This window comes from Antechinus flavipes, chromosome 6, assembly GCF_016432865.1.
Source record: "Antechinus flavipes isolate AdamAnt ecotype Samford, QLD, Australia chromosome 6, AdamAnt_v2, whole genome shotgun sequence".
NCBI lineage: Eukaryota > Metazoa > Chordata > Mammalia > Dasyuromorphia > Dasyuridae > Antechinus > Antechinus flavipes.
In genome coordinates this window covers 49,616,726-49,641,648 of record NC_067403.1, presented here as the reverse complement: position 1 = coordinate 49,641,648, position 24,923 = coordinate 49,616,726, and the positions used below count along the sequence as shown (strand labels likewise).

At 30.5% G+C, this 24,923-nt stretch overlaps 1 protein-coding gene across 4 annotated transcripts in view; it reads left to right on the top strand.

The window, feature by feature from the left end:
- EPHA5 (EPH receptor A5) overlaps positions 1-24,923 on the top strand; it is a 472,740-nt gene that overhangs the window by 437,934 nt on the left and 9,883 nt on the right. For all 4 annotated transcript variants that reach the window (XM_051965920.1, XM_051965918.1, XM_051965919.1 and 1 more), the window contains 6 exons: positions 2,419-2,480; positions 2,589-2,798; position 3,836; positions 6,180-6,328; positions 15,963-16,156; positions 21,421-21,576. In XM_051965920.1, coding sequence (XP_051821880.1) covers positions 2,419-2,480; positions 2,589-2,798; position 3,836; positions 6,180-6,328; positions 15,963-16,156; positions 21,421-21,576 — 772 coding nt within the window. The remainder of the gene's footprint in view (positions 1-2,418; positions 2,481-2,588; positions 2,799-3,835; positions 3,837-6,179; positions 6,329-15,962; positions 16,157-21,420; positions 21,577-24,923) is intronic.

The window sequence follows — 24,923 nt, the reverse complement described above, 5'->3', positions numbered from 1 at the left end:
AATAGACAAACTTCTTTTCCAACCCCTTCACACCTACCTCACCCTGCTCAAGCCAGGTATGATCCTGATATTGGAATGTAAACATAAATTCATTATTTTGTGTTAAACTTTTCCTCATTGAAAATATAAATATACTTTGAAATTCATTATAATAGAGGGGTCAACAGTATATATAGAAGTCATCAATCAGCAAAATATTCCAAAGCATTGTGTACATCCCTAAGAATCAGAGATAAATTGGAAAGGATAGAGTGGCATCCTGGCAGTTTTTGCAATAATACACTTGTACCTATTTGAAGTACATTAAAATATATCCTATAATTGAAGTCTTCTTACCTTTAACACTTCCGTAAGATTGAAGAAGACTTTATTCTTTCTGTAGAGATATGGCTTAGAGTTAAATTCTCATGTCCCCAGAAAAAATGTTAGGTGGAAACTTACACCAGAGATATACTTATTGAGAGAGAGAGAGAGAAACAGAGAGACAGAGAGAAAGAACGCGAGACAGAGAGACGAAAGAGACAGAGAGAGACAGAGAGACAGAGATAGAGAGAGAGAGACAGAGAGACAGAGACAGAGACACACAGAGAGAGAGACAGAGAGAGAGAAAGAGACAAAGAGAGACAGAGTCCGTGACAGACTCACACACACAAACACATAGAGCCACACATAAAGACAGAGAGACACATAGAGACAGAGAAATCCAAGACTGAGAATTTAATAGAGAGGAAAAACCCATGTTGAACCAAAAGAAGATTGTGGAAAGGAGAATAGAATGACTATGGTTAGTGGACAGAGATAAAGACATCCACAAGATGGTTCTTTGAAGGAAAGAAGTTCTAAAATTAAAAAGTGGAACTATACTTTATAATGAAATTTTAATATGATATACTCCTTTATAAAATTTTATATTTTACTAGTAATCAAATGAACATGTCACATTTCAAGTATCATTAAAAGAATCTTCATTTCCCAATTAATCATAAGAAAAGTTATCTATATGAAAAAGTATCTTGTCATATTATGGAGCTGAATTAAAATTCTTATAAAATATTTTTTTAGGGAAATGCTTAAATGTGCAGATACCTTTTAATTATATATAACTTTTATAATACTCATCTTCATCTTCTTTAATTTCCAGCAATTGTGGCTTATATAAACAAGTGATCTCTAATTTGGATTCATTCAATCATTAGAAAGGGTTTATATATCTTATAAACAAAAGGAAATGACCTATAATGCATTATAGCATGTGATTTGCTTGTGATAGTACATGAATATGAACATTGACCATATATAATTCCCTCTTACATATTGAGATATTTAATTGATCTAAAAGAACATTTTTCTGTTTCTGCATGCCTTAGGTATTTATTGTTAATACAAAGAGTATTATAGTATTGTGTAAATGTAAATGTATACACATTTACATTTTTATTCACTATGGATTTCCCTAAAACCAAGAGACTTAAGCTAATGTCATTTTCAGCTGTATAGGGCATAAACAATTTGTCCTACAGTTAGGGGCAATGATTATTTTAAAGCCCTATATACTATTGACATAAAGTGAAAAGACTAACTACCATTTTTAAAGATATTCTTGTCATACTAAGGTTTTTCTGGGCTATGTGGTTATATATTCACTCATTTTGATTCCATTTCTTTAGCATTTCATATGTTCAAGGTACTGTACAAGCTTCTGCAGAGGAGATAAATATAAAAATAGGTTCCGATTTCTAAGAATTGATAATTCAATAGGTAACATAAGATAAGTATTTGAACAAATGCAACAGACAACATTTTTAATTGTTATACGTGCAGATAATAGTGTAAGAAAAAGACAAAAGAACTTTCCCTATTGCAACAATTTTGACTAGTGTTTACCAAAAAAAAATTAATATTTTAAAAGGATCTATGGGAAATGAGACATCAATTTCCCTTAGAGAAGATAAATGACTGTTTTTTGGAAAAGGTGGAATTTGAAGGCATGAAGGAAAGTGAACATTTTAGTTTGAGGTATTCCTTATAAGAAAGTATTGAAGCTGAAAAAATATTTTGAGAGCTAGAGATTTGGTCATATGTGCATGTGCAGGTTATAGGTCACACTATTACCTTGTTTTAAATCTGAATAATATTGAACTATCCCATAATAATCATTTTGAATTGTCTTAATACTCAGTTTTCCATAATCTGTTATATCTGATGACAGATAATAATTTAAAATACTCATTTACAAAGATTGCATTCATACCACTTTCAATTCTCCACATACATGTAACTCCCATAGCATTCAACATAATATTAAAATTAATAATTGTTGCTTTACTATTATATTAAAATATAAACTAAAATTTAAAAATTATATAAAATCATATTCATGAAATTAAATGTATGTGACTGTTTTTTTTTCTTTTTTAGGTAAACCAGTAATGATAGTGACAGAGTATATGGAGAATGGATCTTTAGATACATTTTTAAAGGTGAGATTTGTCATAGTTTTTATTCATCACGCACATGACAACTCCAATACTGAAGATTTATTCATTATATTTCTATGTAAAACTAACAGTTCTTCATTATTTTTCCAGAAAAATGATGGACAATTTACTGTGATTCAGCTAGTAGGAATGCTGAGGGGCATTGCCTCTGGAATGAAGTACCTTTCAGACATGGGTTATGTTCATAGGGATCTTGCAGCCAGAAACATCTTAATCAACAGTAACCTGGTATGCAAAGTATCTGATTTTGGACTTTCCAGGGTACTAGAAGATGACGCTGAAGCAGCATACACTACACGAGTAAGTTCTGACAGTATCAACCATATGACAAATCAGTTCTGGGTCATTATACTAAAGAAATTATCAGTCTTGTGTTTCAAATATTTTTGTGTCCTTTAGAGCATAAATATAACATCCATAAAACAAATGAATTGACTCCAGCAATTTTTTAATTACTTGGAAGAATATCCTGCAATATTCTAACTTTATAATTAATTTCACTGGGAAAAATGGTATTCTTTCATATAGTTATCTTAAAAAAAAAAAAAAAAACAAGCAAACAAACCATCAGCCATATATTTTCATTCACACTAGCATATTTACCATGAATCATCCCAGTTGCTTTCCCAGGAAAGAAACTAGCTAAGCCAATTTAATCTAGGTCACAAACTTCCCTTACTATAGAAAAACATCAATCCTTCTCTCCTATTTTATGTATATATCTCTATATATCTCTGTGTGTATTTAAAATTCATCTATGAGATGTTCTTTTAATAGTACTTTTTGGTAGCATTCAAGTTCCCTAAGAACAAATCAAAAATGTTTTTTTAAATTTTTTTAATTTATAAATCATATGTAATTTATTAATGTATATCATATATATATATATATATTTATGGAGGGAAAAAAAATTAAGATTTGTTGAAAGCCAACCCTTCTTTATTAAGAAGGAAATTGTGGTTGTCAACAACCCTTTTTGTTGCTTCTTTAAGTTCTCTCTAAATGTGTTAAGTAGATCACTATTCATCTCAATGGTTTTTCCATTATATCAATCATGTATACTATTTTCAACTATGGAAGCTGAGGCAATTTTTAATATGACTGAACACTTTTCTCATTTATCTTCATTACCACAGTATTTTAGCCAAAGGGATTTCTGACCCATATCATCTAGCTATTTGATTTAATTTTTTTTAAACTTTACTTTATGGTGGTAGAGCCACAGAAGGAATAAGTATGGATTTTTTCTTAGCAGCTCTATTACAGTAAGATTTGAGTTAAGAGGAAGATTACATTTCTGTTCTGAATCAAGGTCATTGATTGCTCAGAGATTATAGGGTTTTGAGTAGGAAGCATTCCAAGTAGTAACACTATATGTGATTCCCAGCACCACTTCCTATATTGATCTCTCATTTTACCATTTAATATATTTATGGGATGTGTGTGTGTGTGTGTGTGTGTGTGTGTGTGTGTGTATGTCTAGGTATGTAGGCACACACACTTATGCACATACACACACCCACACACACCCACTCACCCACCCATACACACACACATACACACACACACACACACACACACACACACACACATATATATATATATATATATATATATATATATATATATATATATATAAAATTTAACATTTTCTAACTTTTCTAGAGTGTTATTAGTGTAACCAAATTCCATTTCACTAGTGACTTTACTCTGGGAATTCTTAGATATGATTCTGTGCTCTTTTCATAGTAAATAGAAATCTATTTACTTTATTTATTTATTTATTTGATATTTCTCATAGTTCTAAATTGAATTTATTCATTCTTTAAAGAGATAAGCATTATCTAGAACTAGATAACACTGAAACTAGAAACACAATATGAGCTATTTAAATGATTTTGATTCCTAATTTGAATGAATGGCCAATATTTCAAAAAAAGAAAGAATTCTATAGTTATAGAATTCTCAGATATCAATTTAGCTCAGCAAGTATTTACTAAGCATTTAATGTGCAGAACTCTGTGTTACAGACACTGGGGGGGAACTAAAGAAAAGTACAAATCACAGAAAAATAAATATAAATTGTTGGCAATATGGTGAAGCAGATATGTTACAGAATTTAACAGATCTTCCATATACTTGATGTGTCATCATGAACATTTCCCATAAACTTTCTCAGTACCCTAAGCAATCCTTAAATAATATAAATTGTAAAATTGTGAGTAGCCAAAATGAATTTCCCCAAAGGAATCTCTATTCCATTCTTGTATCATATCTCCCATTCTCTCTGCATGTATATGTTTATGTATGTATAGAAATCTTAATTCATAAAGCATAGTCTTTATGAATTAAGTTCATGAATTCAGTTAATGAAGAAGTGGGAGTCAGTATTAATATGAAAATATGAATATATCTTCATTTGGAAATATGGAAACATTTTTGTAAAATACTTCTTTTGCAAAATTTAGGGGGAAAAGTTTCTTTGTAAAAATTTGTTTGGGAATAATGCCTTGTGGTATAAGTAGCAGCTATGATGGAGGAGGAGATGGTGATGGACTTCTCTCTGACACGAACGTTCATAGTTTTGTTAGAGCATGATTCTGACATCTTTGATTCATATAATGTCCAAGTTCCAAGGTCATGATCTATGTCATGTTTTTAGAGATTTTCAAACATTATTTTCTCTCCTCAAATGAAATTCTATCAGTTTATATCAAAGATTTCTGAGATGAATGCCTTTTTTGCTCTTTAACATGATGATAGTGGGTAGTTTTCATAAGCAAATATTTATATGTCTATTTCAAAAATAAAACAAATAAGTGGTATCATTTGGTTTTCTTGGTTTGCCATTTTTTATGAATTAGGGGGAAAATACTTTTAGTTTGAACTTACCAAGTTTATAAAAATACTTTCCTCTTTGAATTGAATTATTTTAAATCTTCTATTGCAATTACTATCCAGAACACACACACACACACACACACACACACAGAGTTTGTAAGATTTATCTCATTCTTCCATTTCTGTTTATTTACTTTGACCTGGCAATATCTAATGTGCTACATTCAAACAAAAAAGTGCCAGAAGAAACAAATGAAGTATTTGCACATAGGCATGAACTTCCCACCCACATCCGTCCTCTTCAGTGATGTATTTGTTCTCATTTATTAGGCCTTCAGATGTATTTTTGCATCCAATTAAGCTCCTTAAAGGCTTCTGAGGCATCTCTCAAACCTCTGGATTTTTTTTTTTTACTTTTCAATATTTGTGAAATGAAGATAGGAAGGGAGGAGAAAATAATTTAAAGCATTTACATTTTCTTTGTTTTTGTCTGAAAGTTATGAAAATATTCTTTACTTACCTGCTTGACTGCCTGCTTTCCCTTATTCGTGGACACCATACAAAACAACATAATTGAGATGTGGATCTCCTATATGCTCTAGTATTCAAACAGAATTTAAAACTAAAATCCTTCCTGGACAAGCAATTAGTAGTCAGTGTACAAGTGCTCGTAGGCTAAGTTATGCAGGAAGAGAAAGAGTGCTGTCAAACAGATTTACTTTACAATTCTATATCTCTTTCCAAAGCCTATCAGATGAGAGCACTGTGTCTCTAAATACCTCTAAGAAATGTGGGACTGTTATTTTTTTTTTAATTTATATAAATATTTAACTGTCCTAGGGAGGAAAATCCCAATCAGATGGACTGCACCTGAAGCTATTGCCTTCCGCAAGTTCACCTCTGCCAGTGATGTCTGGAGTTATGGAATTGTGATGTGGGAAGTGGTTTCTTATGGAGAGAGACCATATTGGGAAATGACCAATCAGGACGTAAGTATCAAATCAATACTACTACACACTCCTTGATTATCAAAAGTGTGGATTTTGATGCATTTAATGTTTGAAAATGAATTAAAAATAAGAATGCTCATTTTCTCCCCAATTTTCTTCCTGTGATAAAATTATTTTAGATATATTCCATTAATTATTTTTCTATTTATATTAAAAGATATATTTAAATATGTAAAATTTATTTTCATCAAATAATTCAATTGTATGATAATGATGTTTAGTTTTACTTCAGTCAATAACTATAGTATCATATATGTAAAGCTGCAAGGAATCTCAAAAATCAAGTAATCAAATCTCTTAATTTGCCAGGTGAGGAAACAATGCAAAATGACTTGTCCTAAATGTCATCTTTTATAAGAGCTGGGAATGAGTCCATGTTTGATAGGAATACCTGTCTCTGTTACTAGGTTTGGGCAAAACTATTACCATTGTTCAAGCACTTTTAAGAAAATACCACAATCTAATAAGAACAAACACCCCCACACACACACCCACCAAACAAAAATACAATCAGATTTGATCTACTTTTTTCTCTAGGATTTGTGTAATCCTTATGTTTGAGAGCCCGACTTTATTACTAGCCATATGACATTCTGGGTATCCTTTAAATTTTCTGAGCTTCCTTCAGGTTTCTAATTTGTGAAATTGTGATAACATTTGACTCCTTCACATCAAAGAATTGTTATGAAGAAAACATATTGTTAATTTCAAATTACTACATAAATGTTAGTTATTGATGTAGATGACAATGCAACAGAAATATCACATGAAGTGATAGTAATACCCTAAAACAGTAAATCTATTCAAATAGCCATGGTGGTATAAAGGTCACCCTGGGTCTGCTCACTTTACTCTACCTCAGTTCACACGTTTCTTTTTATGTTTGTTTCTGAAACTATCCCTTTCATCATTTCTTACAGAGCAATAATATCTTATTACATAAATATACTATAACTTTTTTGACCATGTCCTAATTGGGCCATTCTTCTGGGCATTCTTTCACTTTCCATTTATTTTCCTGCAGGAAGAGTACTACAATTATGTTTATACATATTCATGATCCTTGCGTACAATCTATGACATACTCTATCAACCTTGAAAGGTTTGGGGTATTTATTCTTAATGAGGTCCTTATATGTCTATGAGTCAAAACTTGAGGTTCTTTCCTAGACAGTTAAAAATCATTTCATGATTTTTTTCACCCATAGAAAGTGACAGAAACTATAGTCTGAGACATAATATCTATGTGGTTATAATTAGCACATACTAATGCATTACTAGAAATTTGGAACATATTTTGTTTAATCTTTATTAACTACTTTAAAATCTTTGTTTGTAGAAAGTCTGGATTATTGCATATAGTAAGATACTGAAACTTAGTCTCATCAATAATTTCCCTGAATACTCACTGTGGAGGGTAAAAATATGTGCCCTGTGACATTTCCTTTTCTGCTCAAATCACAGCAATTCAGTAGCTCCCTTTTCTACTAATAGTTGATTTTTCCCTTGCACATATCCACATAACATGAAGGAAGCAATATCTGAACATTACAGATTCTTTATGCCTTTTATTATGTTTTGCCAGAAGAGGCAGCATTTTCTAAATTGAGTTAACACTATTGATTTGAGTGTCAATGCCAAGAACATGCATAACCTATAACAGTACTTCAAATGTAGCATGGGTATACTGAACTGGTGCCAGCCTGTCTGCTTACCCTCATTTCTATTTCCCATTTTTCCTTCATTAACTCTGAAAAACCTTGCTTTTAAAAAATAAATAAATAAGTGCTTCAGGCTGACAAATGTAATAAGAGATGGTAGACCAAGTGGGATTACAACTCTTAGAGTTTCATGAAGAATTCCTCAATAAAGGTAATGAGCCACATGATGCCTTTATAAACAACCAGCTCAACTTCAGAATTCTCATTATTACTGGCCTTTCCCCATGTAATCCTCCCACTCCATCCATATCCACTTTAAAAAAAAAATCATGAAAATATAAGGTATTCAAATCACCACTTAAAGTTAAATTGAAATGATCCAGGTATAAGTAGATCAATTATATTTTAAATCTACAATATAGCCTGAATTTTATCTTCCTAATAGGAAGATTGTCCTATATTCTCTAAATTTATAACACATTGCTCTCTTCTACATACTATAATCCAGCTGTACTGTTCTGCTTGCTGTTCTTCACATATGATGCTCCATCTGTCTCTTTGCCTTTTCTCTGGCTGTCTACAATACCTGCAATATTCTCTCTCCCAAATTTTGGCTCTCAGATCTTTTGATTCCTCCAAAACTCATCTCAAGTGCCTTCTAAGACATTTTTCCTGCCTCTCATGGTCTTTATTTTACACTTATCTTGTATATACTAATAGGTATTAATTGTCTTCCCCATTAAAAGGTAAACTCTCTGTGGGCAGGGACTATTTTGATTTTTCTTAGTATGTTTCCTGATGTGATAAAAAAAAATTGTATTGCCCTACACTTAATTTTGTTTTTCTTTTATTTTTATGGAGACTTGAATTTTTGTTTATAGTGACAATAATGATGTTTTCCATGTGAGAAGTCTTTTTGAAAAATTGAAAATGGTGATTTTCTCCATGTGAAGTTTAATATTAATCTTTTCCACTGCACTTTCTATAAATTGAAAATAATTTATGCCTTGAGACTTCATTGCAAAGGGATAGTTACTTCTCATCCTTCTAGAAGAAAATCTATGCTATAATCTGGCTCAGTGGGATAAATGGTAGCCTGGAAAGATTTATTCAGACATTAGATTTGATTCACCAATTGGTCTCGAAAAAAGAGCAAAATCTTATTTGTTTGGATTTTCTTTAATAAAGGCTTGAAGAAATTATTCAAGGATGTTTGATGAAGATGCTTTAGAAAGAATTGATTTAATAGGACATGAGTGACTTGAAAGACAATTCACTTCATTTTGAAAATGAGTAATTCTTTTCTCTTATTATCGAATAGAATTTGGCCTTTTAGTACATTCATTGTTTATTGGTTTAGGACTGGGATCAGAGTTGGATTGGATAAAATGTAAATATAACTCAGGATCAAGTTCCACATCATGACAAGAAAATCTCTTGTATTCTTGCAATCAAATTTGATTCAATCAGGAGTCTCATTGAAATTACAGTTTAACATGTTTCTAAAGAAAATACAAGTACTAATCGATTGACCTTGAAAAATCACAGTTTTTCTTATTGGGACATTCAGAATGGTTTTGAAGAGTAGAATGTCAGGGAAATTTTTGTTTATTTTCTAGAACATTAACTTTAGATGACTTATAATAATCATATCAGTGTCTTATATGTGTATATTTATATATATATATATATATATATATATATATATATATATATAGCCAAACACATCATCAAAACATGAAGGCATTTTAATGGTTTCATTTACTGACAGCCTAAATATTCACAATATTTGACTTATTTTATTTTTTCCTGATCAAAGTAGCCTAAATTTTCAAAAATCAGATTATCACAAAAATTTTGATGGCTAAATTTTTATTGTTTTTGATCAGTGATAAAAAATATTTTGAAGTTATATTGTCACAATTTCAAAATGATTTATCAAAAGTTGCATTTCCCACACTCCAATGGAGTCCACATGTGTGTATCTATACTTGTGTGTAATGTGTATCTGTACATATGTGTATAATGAAGAGAAAGAAGGAATGCAGTGGAAAAAGCCATTGATTTAGGAGTCAACAAATATAAAATTTTAAAAGGTATTCTTTGTGGCCTTACAAATTAGGTTTATAATTTGGTAATTCATTACTTCTCTGTTCCTCAGATTTTACCCAACAAGACTATAACCACCCAGCTATAAAACAAATTCTATAATTATATGAGTATGTGTTAGGAAAATAGATATATAAACATTCTATCATATATTTCTTTATATGGGAATGTCAATTATTTATAGTCATGCCATCCATATAACTACAGTCAATGGAAGGACCCTTGTGAGATATAGTCAAAGAAAAGTTTAAAGTGGGTATTAATCCTATATTATAAGTTGCACTAAAAGAAAATCTCCTTGAAGAAACAGGATTCTTTTTACATCATCTAACTCTTAATTTCTGAAAATCCTACTCTTAGTTTCTATTCAGTCAGCAGTCTGTGCTTTTTTGAGTATAAGAGTGTGAGTTTCCTTAACAGGAATTGAATTATCTGTGTAGCTGGCAAATTGGCAAAATATCATGCTATATGAAATTCAGGGAAAACTTTTGATCCTATAGATTTCAATAGTATATTAACAATCAGGGCTTGTGGTCATTTTCCCTGAAATGACCAGTAAACTTGTGTAGAACCATTTTCTAGCTACCAGATTCTTAAACTATAGTTCATGACCCAATGTGGGGTTTTGCAAATGAATGTGGAGTTATGAAATTATGATTTATTGTCAATAAATGTTTGATTTGTATGCCTCTTTTGAAAAACGTTCATGAGTAGAAAAAAAGTTTAAGAAGTCCTGCTGTAGCTTACTCTTTCTATAAATTTGGAGATCTCTAGGTACTGACCTTCTGGGAATTATATAAACTCTAAAAAGTACAATATAATACTCCTTAGATTTATTTTTATTACTCCCTTTGGAAGATGTAAACTTTCAAAATACCATTTTGAATGAGAATATGCTTTATCTCTGTAAACTTCAGTTATCTCATTTGTAAAATTGATATATTCATTCTTGTGCCATCTGCCACATGATTAAGACTAAATGAGATAATAAATGTGAGTTTTGTAAGTATAAAGCACTCTTGAAATATGGAACATATTTTGTTTAATCTTTATTAACTACTTTAAAATCTTTGTTTGTAGAAAGTCTGGATTATTGCATATAGTAGGATACTGAAACTTAGTCTCATCAATAATTTCCCTGAATACTCACTGTGGAGGGGAAAAATATGTGCCCTGTGACATTTCCTTTTCTGCTCAAATCACAGCAATTCAGTAGCTCCCTTTTCTACTAATAGTTGATTTTTCCCTTGCACATATCCACATAACATGAAGGAAGCAATATCTGAACATTACAGATTCTTTATGCCTTTTATTGTTTTGCCAGAAGAGGCAGCATTTTCTAAATTGAGTTAACACTATTGATTTGAGTGTCAATGCCAAGAACATGCATAACCTATAACAGTACTTCAAATGTAGCACGGGTATACTGAACTGGTGCCAGCCTGTCTGCTTACCCTCATTTCTATTTCCCATTTTTCCTTCATTAACTCTGAAAAACCTTGCTTTTAAAAAATAAATAAATAAGTGCTTCAGGCTGACAAATGTAATAAGAGATGGTAGACCAAGTGGGATTACAACTCTTAGAGTTTCATGAAGAATTCCTCAATAAAGGTAATGAGCCACATGATGCCTTTATAAACAACCAGCTCAACTTCAGAATTCTCATTATTACTGGCCTTTCCCCATGTAATCCTCCCACTCCATCCATATCCACTTTAAAAAAAAATCATGAAAATATAAGGTATTCAAATCACCACTTAAAGTTAAATTGAAATGATCCAGGTATAAGTAGATCAATTATATTTTAAATCTACAATATAGCCTGAATTTTATCTTCCTAATAGGAAGATTGTCCTATATTCTCTAAATTTATAACACATTGCTCTCTTCTACATACTATAATCCAGCTGTACTGTTCTGCTTGCTGTTCTTCACATATGATGCTCCATCTGTCTCTTTGCCTTTTCTCTGGCTGTCTACAATACCTGCAATATTCTCTCTCCCAAATTTTGGCTCTCAGATCTTTTGATTCCCTCCAAAACTCATCTCAAGTGCCTTCTAAGACATTTTTCCTGCCTCTCATGGTCTTTATTTTACACTTATCTTGTATATACTAATAGGTATTAATTGTCTTCCCCATTAAAAGGTAAACTCTCTGTGGGCAGGGACTATTTTGATTTTTCTTAGTATATTTCCTGATGTGATAAAAAAAATTGTATTGCCCTACACTTAATTTTGTTTTTCTTTTATTTTTATGGAGACTTGAATTTTTGTTTATAGTGACAATAATGATGTTTTTCATGTGAGAAGTCTTTTTGAAAAATTGAAAATGGTGATTTTCTCCATGTGAAGTTTAATATTAATCTTTTCCACTGCACTTTCTATAAATTGAAAATAATTTATGCCTTGAGACTTCATTGCAAAGGGATAGTTACTTCTCATCCTTCTAGAAGAAAATCTATGCTATAATCTGGCTCAGTGGGATAAATGGTAGCCTGGAAAGATTTATTCAGACATTAGATTTGATTCACCAATTGGTCTCGAAAAAAGAGCAAAATCTTATTTGTTTGGATTTTCTTTAATAAAGGCTTGAAGAAATTATTCAAGGATGTTTGATGAAGATGCTTTAGAAAGAATTGATTTAATAGGACATGAGTGACTTGAAAGACAATTCACTTCATTTTGAAAATGAGTAATTCTTTTCTCTTATTATCGAATAGAATTTGGCCTTTTAGTACATTCATTGTTTATTGGTTTAGGACTGGGATCAGAGTTGGATTGGATAAAATGTAAATATAACTCAGGATCAAGTTCCACATCATGACAAGAAAATCTCTTGTATTCTTGCAATCAAATTTGATTCAATCAGGAGTCTCATTGAAATTACAGTTTAACATGTTTCTAAAGAGAATACAAGTACTAATCGATTGACCTTGAAAAATCACAGTTTTTCTTATTGGGACATTCAGAATGGTTTTGAAGAGTAGAATGTCAGGGAAATTTTTGTTTATTTTCTAGAACATTAACTTTAGATGACTTATAATAATCATATCAGTGTCTTATATGTGTATGTTTATATATATATATATATAGCCAAACACATCATCAAAACATGAAGGCATTTTAATGGTTTCATTTACTGACAGCCTAAATATTCACAATATTTGACTTATCTTATTTTTTCCTGATCAAAGTAGCCTAAATTTTCAAAAATCAGATTATCACAAAAATTTTGATGGCTAAATTTTTATTGTTTTTGATCAGTAATAAAAAATATTTTGAAGTTATATTGTCACAATTTCAAAATGATTTATCAAAAGTATTGCATTTCCCACACTCCAATGGAGTCCACATGTGTGTATCTGTACTTGTGTGTAATGTGTATCTGTACATATGTGTATAATGAAGAGAAAGAAGGAATGCAGTGGAAAAAGCCATTGATTTAGGAGTCAACAAATATAAAATTTTAAAAGGTATTCTTTGTGGCCTTACAAATTAGGTTTATAATTTGGTAATTCATTACTTCTCTGTTCCTCAGATTTTACCCAACAAGACTATAACCACCCAGCTATAAAACAAATTCTATAATTATATGAGTATGTGTTAGGAAAATAGATATATAAACATTCTATCATATATTTCTTTATATGGGAATGTCAATTATTTATAGTCATGCCATCCATATAACTACAGTCAATGGAAGGACCCTTGTCAGATATAGTCAAAGAAAAGTTTAAAGTGGGTATTGATCCTATATTATAAGTTGCACTAAAAGAAAATCTCCTTGAAGAAACAGGATTCTTTTTACATCATCTAACTCTTAATTTCTGAAAATCCTACTCTTAGTTTCTATTCAGTCAGCAGTCTGTGCTTTTTTGAGTATAAGAGTGTGAGTTTCCTTAACAGGAATTGAATTATCTGTGTAGCTGGCAAATTAGCAAAATATCATGCTATATGAAATTCAGGGAAAACTTTTGATCCTATAGATTTCAATAGTATATTAACAATCAGGGCTTGTGGTCATTTTCCCTGAAATGACCAGTAAACTTGTGTAGAACCATTTTCTAGCTACCAGATTCATAAACTATAGTTCATGACCCAATGTGGGGTTTTGCAAATGAATGTGGAGTTATGAAATTATGATTTATTGTCAATAAATGTTTGATTTGTATGCCTCTTTTGAAAAACGTTCATGAGTAGAAAAAAAGTTTAAGAAGTCCTGCTGTAGCTTACTCTTTCTATAAATTTGGAGATCTCTAGGTACTGACCTTCTGGGAATTATATAAACTCTAAAAAGTACAATATAATACTCCTTAGATTTATTTTTATTACTCCTTTTGGAAGATGTAAACTTTCAAAATACCATTTTGAATGAGAATATGCTTTATCTCTGTAAACTTCAGTTATCTCATTTGTAAAATTGATATATTCATTCTTGTGCCATCTGCCACATGATTAAGACTAAATGAGATAATAAATGTGAGTTTTGTAAGTATAAAGCACTCTTGAAATATGACATTAGTATTTCCTTATGCTCTCAAAATTATTTTTTTAATGTAATCTTTGAGTCTTCTAATTGGTATTTGCAGCATGACCTCATTTTCTCTTTCCAGTGATACAATCTATTTAAATCCATTTTGTTTCAGACATAATTTTGTATTTGGAGAAATATCATTTACTTATCAACAAATGTGTTTCTCTAAAAAGAAAAGTCTGATCTCTGACAGATCAAAAATGAAATCTCATCCCATTATTATTTCCCAAATATATTATAAATTTTTTCCTTAATCACTTCATCTTGGGGGAGTAATGATGCCTGATGGTCCATATTTTGGAGTTAGGGGGACAAAGAAGAACCAGAAGAAGAGCGATTAAAAGATCACAAAACATGTTAATAAGAACCTTTAGAGAACCTTAAACTAAACCACAGTGGGAAGAAGAAAGAAGGAAATTATTTTTGTTACATTGACTGAAATTTATAATAATATCAAAATTTTAATTATTATTTCTTTTCTGTCAGTGATAACTATTGTCTTCTGAGAAAAGTAATAATTAGGAAAAAATAACTGGAGGATTTCACTGATTAGGATATAATTTAATAGGATAGTATGACAAATTCTATTATTGTTTATATCATATTAACTCAACATTTTATATTCTAATTTCTTTAGAATAAATTTTTTTTGAAATGACACAGAAATGAAATGTGTTTCCTTCTTGAATGTACATTGAAAGTCAACCATTAAATATTCCATTTTTAACATGCTTGGTAGTGTGCAGTCATTCCAGATTCCATGCAGAACTCTGTGGCTGATTATCACCAGCCAGACTCTGACATATTGAATGATGCATGAGATAGTTATATTCTTTAACATTTGACTTATCTGTCATTTAGCACACAACTTTGTTTTGATACAAAATTGTACGTTAATTATTTTAAAAATAAGTATGTGTTTGTGTTTAAATGTTCATTATAAAAATACTATTCGAATAAAATTTCTGGAAATATTGATATACTTAGAAAACAAGTATAAATAAAAATATGAATTATGTATACCTTTACATTTCTCAACAGTATTACAAATAGTCTGTTTGTAAGTAGCAATAATTGCCTTTCATCATTCTTATAGTTTAACTGCATCATTCATGTTTTGCTTCCTGAATCTTTAAAATAAGATGTAATAGCTTAATTTTGTTGATTTTGATTATGTTCCCACCCTTCATGAACCTTCCCATGTTCTTTTGGCCAGGAATAAAAAAGAATGAAGAGCACAGTAGAAAATCTTTCTCAGCAGAAATCTTAAATTTCTGGGATTAAAAAAAATCTGCTTTGTCTTACCCAGGTAATCAAAGCTGTTGAGGAAGGATACCGTCTGCCAAGTCCTATGGACTGCCCTGCTGCTCTGTACCAGTTAATGCTGGATTGCTGGCAGAAAGACAGAAACAGCAGACCCAAGTTTGATGAAATTGTCAGCATGTTGGACAAGCTCATCCGTAACCCAAGCAGCTTGAAGACACTGGTTAATGCATCAAGCAGGTAAAACAATAGCCCAAGAAATTTTCTTGAATAGAGCAAATGTTGACTAATTTCATATTCATTTTTCCTCATCATGTGCTATAAAATCAACAGCAAATTGTTAGATTTCCAAATATAAAGTCATTCAGAGAGGTATAATAGAATAATTCACATAATGAATTATAAATCTATATGTATAAGTATATAATGTGTGTGTGTGTGTGTGTGTGTGTGTGTATGCTAACGTGTAATATATATACACACTAATGTTAATATTAACATTTCCCTGCTGGCCTTCTCCCCTTCCAAAATTTCTTCCACTTTTGGGGGCATATTCTTTATATTTCCATTGATGCTTTTTCTTTCTTATTTTCTTTCTTATCACTATTGCCAACTCTACTTCCCCCCAAGTTTCATCTTTCCCCTCAAACAAAATTCCTAACTTGTGAGAAACAAACAAAAAAGAAATAGTGTGATAAAAATTAAATTTTTGTTGTACTGGTTGTTTCTTAAATTGATTGTATTATTTTGTGTCTGCAGTCCATAATGTAGTCCCTAAGAGGGGGAAACTTGCTTTATCATTAGTTTTTTGGAGTGGTGATTGAATTGGTTGAAGTTCTTAAGCCTTTAAAAGTTGTTTTCCCATATGACATTGTGGCTATGATATAAAGAGCTCCCCTAATTCTGCACTTTCTTAGAAAATGTATGAATAAGCTACATTAAAAAATACATATGAACTAATTTAAAAGACAGATTTAAAAAGGGATTGGATAATGGCATATTCTTTTAAAAATGTGTGCCAAATCCCTATGTTTATTGGAGTTCATTTTCAATTAGAGAAACCTGGTTTAAACATTTGCCCAATTAATTATTTTATTTCTAATTTTAACTACATTGCATATATTTGTGAAAAAATCAATTTCATATTAATAAAATTGTCCATTTTTATTTTGCTTGATGACTTCTCTCTATATATTTATCAAGAATCCTTTGCCATAGTTGTGAAATATTCTATTCTCTTCAAGTTTTTTGTTTAATACTTTTTAGTATGTGCACAAATATTATTTGTTTTTATTTCCTATATGTCATTCCCTCTGAATAATATAATTTATCTCTAATGAGACCATAGGTTTATAGCTGGAAGAAACTTTAGAGGAGTCATCTAAGCAGAAATGAAAATGTGAGATCTGGAAATGCTAAGTAATTTGTCCAAGAACCGAATAGTTCAAAATGACAGATCTGTAATGCAAATCAAATGCCTTTGCTTGAAAATGTAGCTCTTTTTTCAAAGCAATTCTTTAAATAATATTTGTGCTTTATCAGTTTGAAGACAATTCAGTTTGGTGATATTTTAATTCTCATTTCTATTTTGGGGGAAAAAACAAAGTGACCTTTCTTGTAAATGTGAAATTTTGTTGATTTTTAAATAATTATAGCTGTCATTTATATAGCACTTTAAGATTTTGAAAGTGATTTACAAATTTTATCTAAGTTATTTAGTCCTAAAATATTATCATTATCCCTTCTTTACGGATAAACAAATTAAGGCATAGAGAGATTAACACAGTGACAAAATTAAATCCACAGAAGATATAAACTCAGGTCTTCCTGAATACAAGTTTTTCAATTTTTAAAATATATCAAATCTCAGTAATAGTCATGTGTCAATAGGGACAAGTGAAGAGGAGGATTACTTTTCTAAGAGGTATGAAATTAATTAACCATTTAATAATAAACTTGTGGTAAATAGGAGTGTGTTTGTTTCCAAACACTCATGGTATTTGGGATTTTCTCGGCAAAAATATTAGAATGGCTTGCCATTTCTTTCTCCAGCACATTTCATAAATGAGAAAACCGAGACAAATAGGGTTAAATCATCTGTTCAAGGCCAAACAGCTAGTTAAAAATTCTAGATCAAATTTAAATTCAGAAAGATAACTTTTCCTGATTCTAGGTCCAGAACTGAGATATTATGCTACTTCGCTGCCCATTATAAAACTACTATGCAATTAAATGTTTTATCCTTATGTAAATGAGGATTAATTTAAATTTTGTTCCTGTTTATTTCAGCACTAAGAATATTTGATATACATTTTAAAAAATTCTCATTAACCAATAAACTTTACAAGTGAAAGCAAACTATTCCATGGCTTGCCATGAAATTCATATCCTACAATTCAAATGACTCTAAAGTGTGACAGATGAGCAATCTTGGAAAGAATATCTAAAAGAGAAGCATTTTGGCATAATTGTCCACTTTTCATTTTTCTGTATTTTCATTTGCTGTAGTCTGGTTTTGACGAAGATTGATTCTCTGGTACCTTAAATCTCATAATGGAATAAAATGAGATTCTCATCAAGGCATTTATTTTTACTTTGTCATTTTAGTAGTTCTCAACTCTTCCTGACCCCATTTAGGACTTTCTTGCAAAGGTACTTGAATGATTTACTATTTTCTTCTCAAGCTTATTTTACAAATGAAGAAAGTGATATAAACAGGTTTAAAGGATTGTCCAAGCTTATACATCTAGTAAGTGTTTGAGGCCTGATTTGAATTCAGGTGTTCCTGACTCCAGGTCTGATACTCCAGCCACTGTGCTACCTTGCTGCTCTACCATCAGACAATCAGCAGTAACAAAATGAGGTTTACTTGCATAGAAAGGATACTCAACAAGGATATGATCCTTACTCATAGAGATACAGCCCCTCTTCCTTCCATATCAGCCACATGTTTGATTGTTGGATATCTTGTAGTGTTTTATTAGATTTTAAAGCAAGTGCCAAATTTGAAGGTTAGGCTGACTCCATATTGGTGGCCATTTTATGTAATCCAGCAAATAGTAAACCGTGTCAAACTATGTCAAGTCACCAGAACAATGTATCACCAGGAAGGACAAAGCTGCTTCAGTTCCCTGAAACAATCAAATCTTGGGAACAACTAACTTCCTTGCCTTTTATAAAAAATAAAAGCCTAAGGCCACAAAGAAGGGAAGGTAATTTCTGATTGACACTAATGCTATCTCAGGCATATTGATGCTTTCAGCATTTTCCTTTATTTCTGAAATCTTTATTTCTTTTTACCCAGGAAAACAAGTATTTTCTTCTCAAGAATATAACAGAATAAGTTATCAATATATATATATACATATAATCTTAAGTATATATTCACATATTTATATTTTTGTTCCATACACTTATAAATTTTATGTATATTTATATGTATTTGTGTATATATATAATTTATTTAAGACATGACTTATTGAAATGAGCAGAACTAGAAGATCATTATACATGACAATAACAAAATTATATGATGATCAATTCTGATGAACCTGGCTCTCTTCAACAATGAGATGATTCAAACCACTTCCAATTGTTCAGTAATGAAGAGCATCAGCTACACCCAGAGAGAAGAAATGAATGTGGACCACAACAGTATTTCTGCTCTTTCTGTTATTGTTTGTTGCATTTTTGTTTTCCTTCTCAGATTTTTTTCTTTCTTTCTAGATCTTATTTTTCTTGTACAGCAAGATAACTATATAAATATGTATACATATATTGTGTTTAATACATATTTTAACATATTTAACATGTATTGAACTTTCTGCCATCTAGGAAGGAGTGGGAGGAAGGAGGGGAAAAGTTGGAACAGAAGGTTTTGCAAGGGTCAATGTTGAACAATTACCCATGCATATGTTTTGTAAATAAAAAGCTATAATAAAAAGACATTATTTATTGTTTTATATATGTATTTATACATACACATATCTATTTATCTATATATACATATCTAGATATCTAGATAGTTAAATAGCTATATATATATATATATGTATATATATATATATATATATTCTCTTTTTCTTTCCTAATATATTCCCTACTTTGGCATTTTCTTCTATTACCAGAAAGGAAGCATTTGCTAGAGCTAGCTCAGAACTGAATTAACATTACAATAACAAGTTCAGAAGTAGTATAAAAGGATAAATTGGGTTAAATAAGTATTTTGTATATTATATGAAACTTGCTGACCAGGAAAAAGTAATTTTAAATGCAAAGCAAGAATGTATCTTCCATGTACTATTAACTCTCTGAAGAAGCAACTGTATAATAAAACTTATTAGCAATTGGTTTTTATGTCATTTCTAACAAATCAACAATTTAAAAAAAGTTGGAGGTCATGACAAACATGAAAGCTCTCTATATTTTCTAACTTGGGTAGTTTGGATTTGTTGACAACAGTCAACTATACTATAGAGTTATAGCACAGAAAAGAAAACTAACCAAGAAATCATTTCTTACTATATGATAGTTAAATATGTATTTATATCCTATTGTATTACATCTTCATTTGATTGCAAATGGTTCCATTTCAAAATTGACTTCAGATTTATTCATTAGAACATTTCCTTCTCTATGATCATTAGCATTCCAGTGTGGCTTGACATCATGCTAACAAGACAGTCTGCGTTAATCTTTATCCAGGGGGTTAAAGGTTTTTGTTTTGTTTTTTGTTTTTTGTTGTTGTTTTTTATTTCTAGGTTCTTTACTCAGGACACTTCATTCTACATAATATCATTCTATGAAACTGCATTAAAATAATGGATAAATTTATGAAGTCTGAATTATGCAGGATGCTCTACATCATGCAGGGTTTTTGTTGTTGTTGTTGTTGTTGTTTGCCTGTTTGTTTTTGTTTTTTTAGCAAAGACCAAAGATAAATGACTATATGGGACAATAGTTCTAGTGTTAATGTTCTTTAAATGAATCATTCCATGGAGATATTACCAGTGTATTTAAAAAAGACATTATTTAATTGTGGATTCTTTCTACTGACCAAAGATTCCAATTAATAATAATAAATTAGATAAATATTTGTTACTTGAGGATCAGAAGAAAAGTCAAACAATTGGTCCATGGTCAAAAAACATATATCAGTCAAGGATAGCACCTGAAATTAGGATTTCCTCATTTTAAAGCCTGCATAAAGATCCTCTAAAAGTGTAATGTCTGTGAATTCATAAAATTTTCACTTATGTATACTTACTTTGGATTAAATGCATGTTTCCTTAAAATTAAAAATCCATTGTGTTTAACTCTAAAACTTTAAGGTAAAAAATATATAGTTTTTTTTTTCTTGAGAGGGATAAAGTATTTTATTTGCATATGAAAAATGTCATCGTACATTTAAAAAACCCTCCTTAATGTGTTTGAAAATACTGACATATATATATATATATATTTTAAATTATAAAAATTCATTCATAATTTTTAATGTATTTTAGAGTGTCAAACTTATTGGCAGAACATGGTCCTCTGGGAACTGGGGCCTACAGATCAGTAGGTGAATGGCTGGAAGCCATCAAAATGGGACGGTATACAGAGATTTTCATGGAAAATGGATACAGTTCAATGGATGCTGTGGCTCAGGTGACCTTGGAGTGAGTAATTTTTTTCTGATAATTTTCACATTATTTGTGGGGAAAAACAAATTATTTGAAAATCAGTATGGACAGGGCCAAGGGAAATCACATAATCTTTGTCCATACTCAACAGCTTCCAAAGAAGCTTCATCTTTTTTTTTTTTAATCTGTGTTTGTTGTTAACCAATAAATGCATGGTAGAAGTCAACTTGAAGTCAATGTCACATATCTCCAGTATGTTTGCTTCTTTACCTTAAGCAAATAGCATTTGGGTTTGAATAAATGGAACTAGTTCTCTAGTATAATGCTGCTTTGTGTTGTGAAAAAAAAAATGTTTTTCTTGACACAGTTTTTATACTACTATATAAAATAAATGTTATATGAATGTAAATACAAAAACAATGTAAGCACAATTGGTATGGCTAGTCCTATGCAGTGACAAAAAATAAGGAACTACACCTTGTCATATTGACTTTGTGTAATGATGCCCAGGTAACACCTAACTTAATAAAAGCTGATATTTTCTCATTGGATCAGTAGTGGGTACACATTTGCATTTTAATAATGCAAGAATTCATCAGATGCTACCTTTGCTTATCTATTTGGTGCAAGCTCTGTAAAACCAATTGTGTCTTTTTCTGTTTGCACGTAAAAAGTAAATTGATCAAATCCTATGAAATAAAAATCATTACAGTTAACTGGTGAATTCCCTAATGTTGTCTCTTTGAATTTTTATTATATTTTTCTATGTATATTCTTACTTTATCTTTGTTATTTATTTTTAAAATTGGCTATTATTAGGATGATTCAGTAGAGTTTTTCAAGTAAAATTATCAGTTATGAAGTTTAATGGGAACTTAACTGTAAAACACTTTTTTGAAGAGATAGTTTATTTATAAATTCCTAGGTTAAAATAACATTAGTGAAAAGGTTTTAAAATTAAGAATATCAATTATTTTAATTTGTAATCTTAAGAGTTACCTGGGATAATGAGAGGTATATTAAGTTATTTGCCAAGACTCACATAGCCAGTATGTATCAGATTTAGAATCTGAAGGTCTTCCTTCCTCTGAGGCATTTCTTAAAAGAGAGAATTGCCCTATATTATTAAAATTACCAATATGAAAAAAATAAAGTGGTTAAAGAAGGGTACTAAAATTATTCTAAGCATTATATATGCCTCACTTTCCATCTTCCACACACTTTCCCACTAAGCATTCTCTTACCAATCTCATAATCTTAACATTATTGCACTCTTAACTGTGGCTGAGATCACGTAATCCCCATCCATATCTTCAGCATTTCTCATATTCTGAACCCATTATTAAATGGATCTAAAAGTTGTTTGTCCTATTTCCAAGTTCCTCTTCCCTACAATACACAAACAGTAGCTACCTAATCTCATACAGAATATATGTACACTCTTAGTCCTAACTCTACAGGACTTATGTCAATGGTATTTTGCAAATAGTGGACTGAAAAAAAAAATGCCGATTATTTTTATTTCAAGATATTTCTATATGATTGCTATTTAATTTTTCAGTAAAAAATGTCATTTTAATTTATTAAATTCATTATTTGTCATTTTATATTAAAATGATATTGTAGGTATTTCTTCTACCCATTGTCAGATTACTTGTAAATGTATAATAAACATATTTGCATTAAATGATGTCTCCTTTTGTCATTAAAATTGCTACATATTCAAATACTTTAAAATTCATGGCCTTTCTAAAGCTCCTCTCATCAAACTCACATTAAATACTCTTGCAATAGTTTCTAATTTCTTCCTTTCTTCCTGTGGGGGACAATAATAATAAACAAATTCTTTATTTGGATGTTTAATATTTTCCATAGTCATCTTCTCATTTTATTTTTTCTATTTTTATTATTTTTATTCCTCAATTGAGGAATTGAGGTTCTGGTTTTATATATTTTTTTTCTGGTTAAATATATATTTTTTACTATTTAATTTCTGTTTTGTATCTAATCTTGAAAGTTGTTTCCCTTGCTTGATTATCTATTCTTGATTGTACTTTCATATACTCTGCATTTTTGCTATATCTACCCAATTGCCCTCCTGTCTTTTTTCTATTCTTGATGCCTGAATAGAAGAGTAAGGTAAAATTGAGACTATTTAGAGAACTATTTAAAGACCTAGATAATTGGTGCTTATTTGCTATTCTCAATAGTAGTCAAATCTGGGGAAGGACCTTGAGAGGTCCTTGGGAATCCATATTGACAATAATGACATGATAGCCACATGTGACTATAAATAGTTATATGAAAACATTTGTCTTAAACGTGGATAATTTTGTTTATTGCCCTTTTTCAAATTTACTCTTCACTTATTTCCAAGACCATCATTACAATAGAGTATTAAATAACTCCTAAAAGTAGATGAATAGGTTAAGCATACAATCAATTTTACAGGTGGGAAAAAGGTCTTGTCCATTCATCTTGCTAGTTCTAGTACAAAGACTCAGTGAGATATTCCTAAAATTCCCAGCAATTGGTACAATGAATTGGAACATCAGCAAAAGAAATAAATAAGCTTTTAGAAATCAAAGACTCTGGTTTGTTCAATTTTTATTTGTCACATTTAAACATTAGTTTTATGAAATAAAAGACTGATTTGTGAATCTTTATCATAATTAAATATTAATTTTATTTATCAAAGCAAAAAAAAAAAAAAAAAAGAAAAAGGACTACCCAAACCAAGCAAAGAAGACACTGTGTCCTGAAACACTCTCAAGCCAGAGAGAAAAACAAATTAGAATTCTAAAGCGTGCTTTACAACATCTCTTGATACATATATCTGATAATTACACTCCAAATCAAATTGTGGCAAGCTAAGGGCCCTGACAGCCAAAGGCTAATCAAAAGAAAAAGATATTAGCTTGTCCATAAAACCTAGTTTTAGAGGGAATCTAGACTTGAAATATATCACATTATAACATTGATTGAAAGCTGAAAGAAATCATAAAAACCATTTATCTTGATACTCTATCTTTACAAATGAGGAAAGAGAGTGGTGGGGATCAGGGCTTGTAGTGAGTGGTAAACTTCCCTAATTTTGGGTAAGTAGGTAAATTGTAAATAGACAAGAAGAGACCTTGTGGCTCAGTATAAATTGCTGTCTGTGCTTCTCAGAAGTTAAATATTGCTATTTGAAGATAAGGAGTAGTCACATGAATAATATCCATGGCAATGACAAAAACATGTAATCCGTACTACAATGCACAACTCCAATGCAGTAGTTTCTATAGGGGGATTTTGTTGCCTATGTGAATTGTGAATAGAATCCTAAAATGTGAGTTAAAGTAAGAATAGTGCCTTGCTTTCTAAATAGCCTATCAGACCTA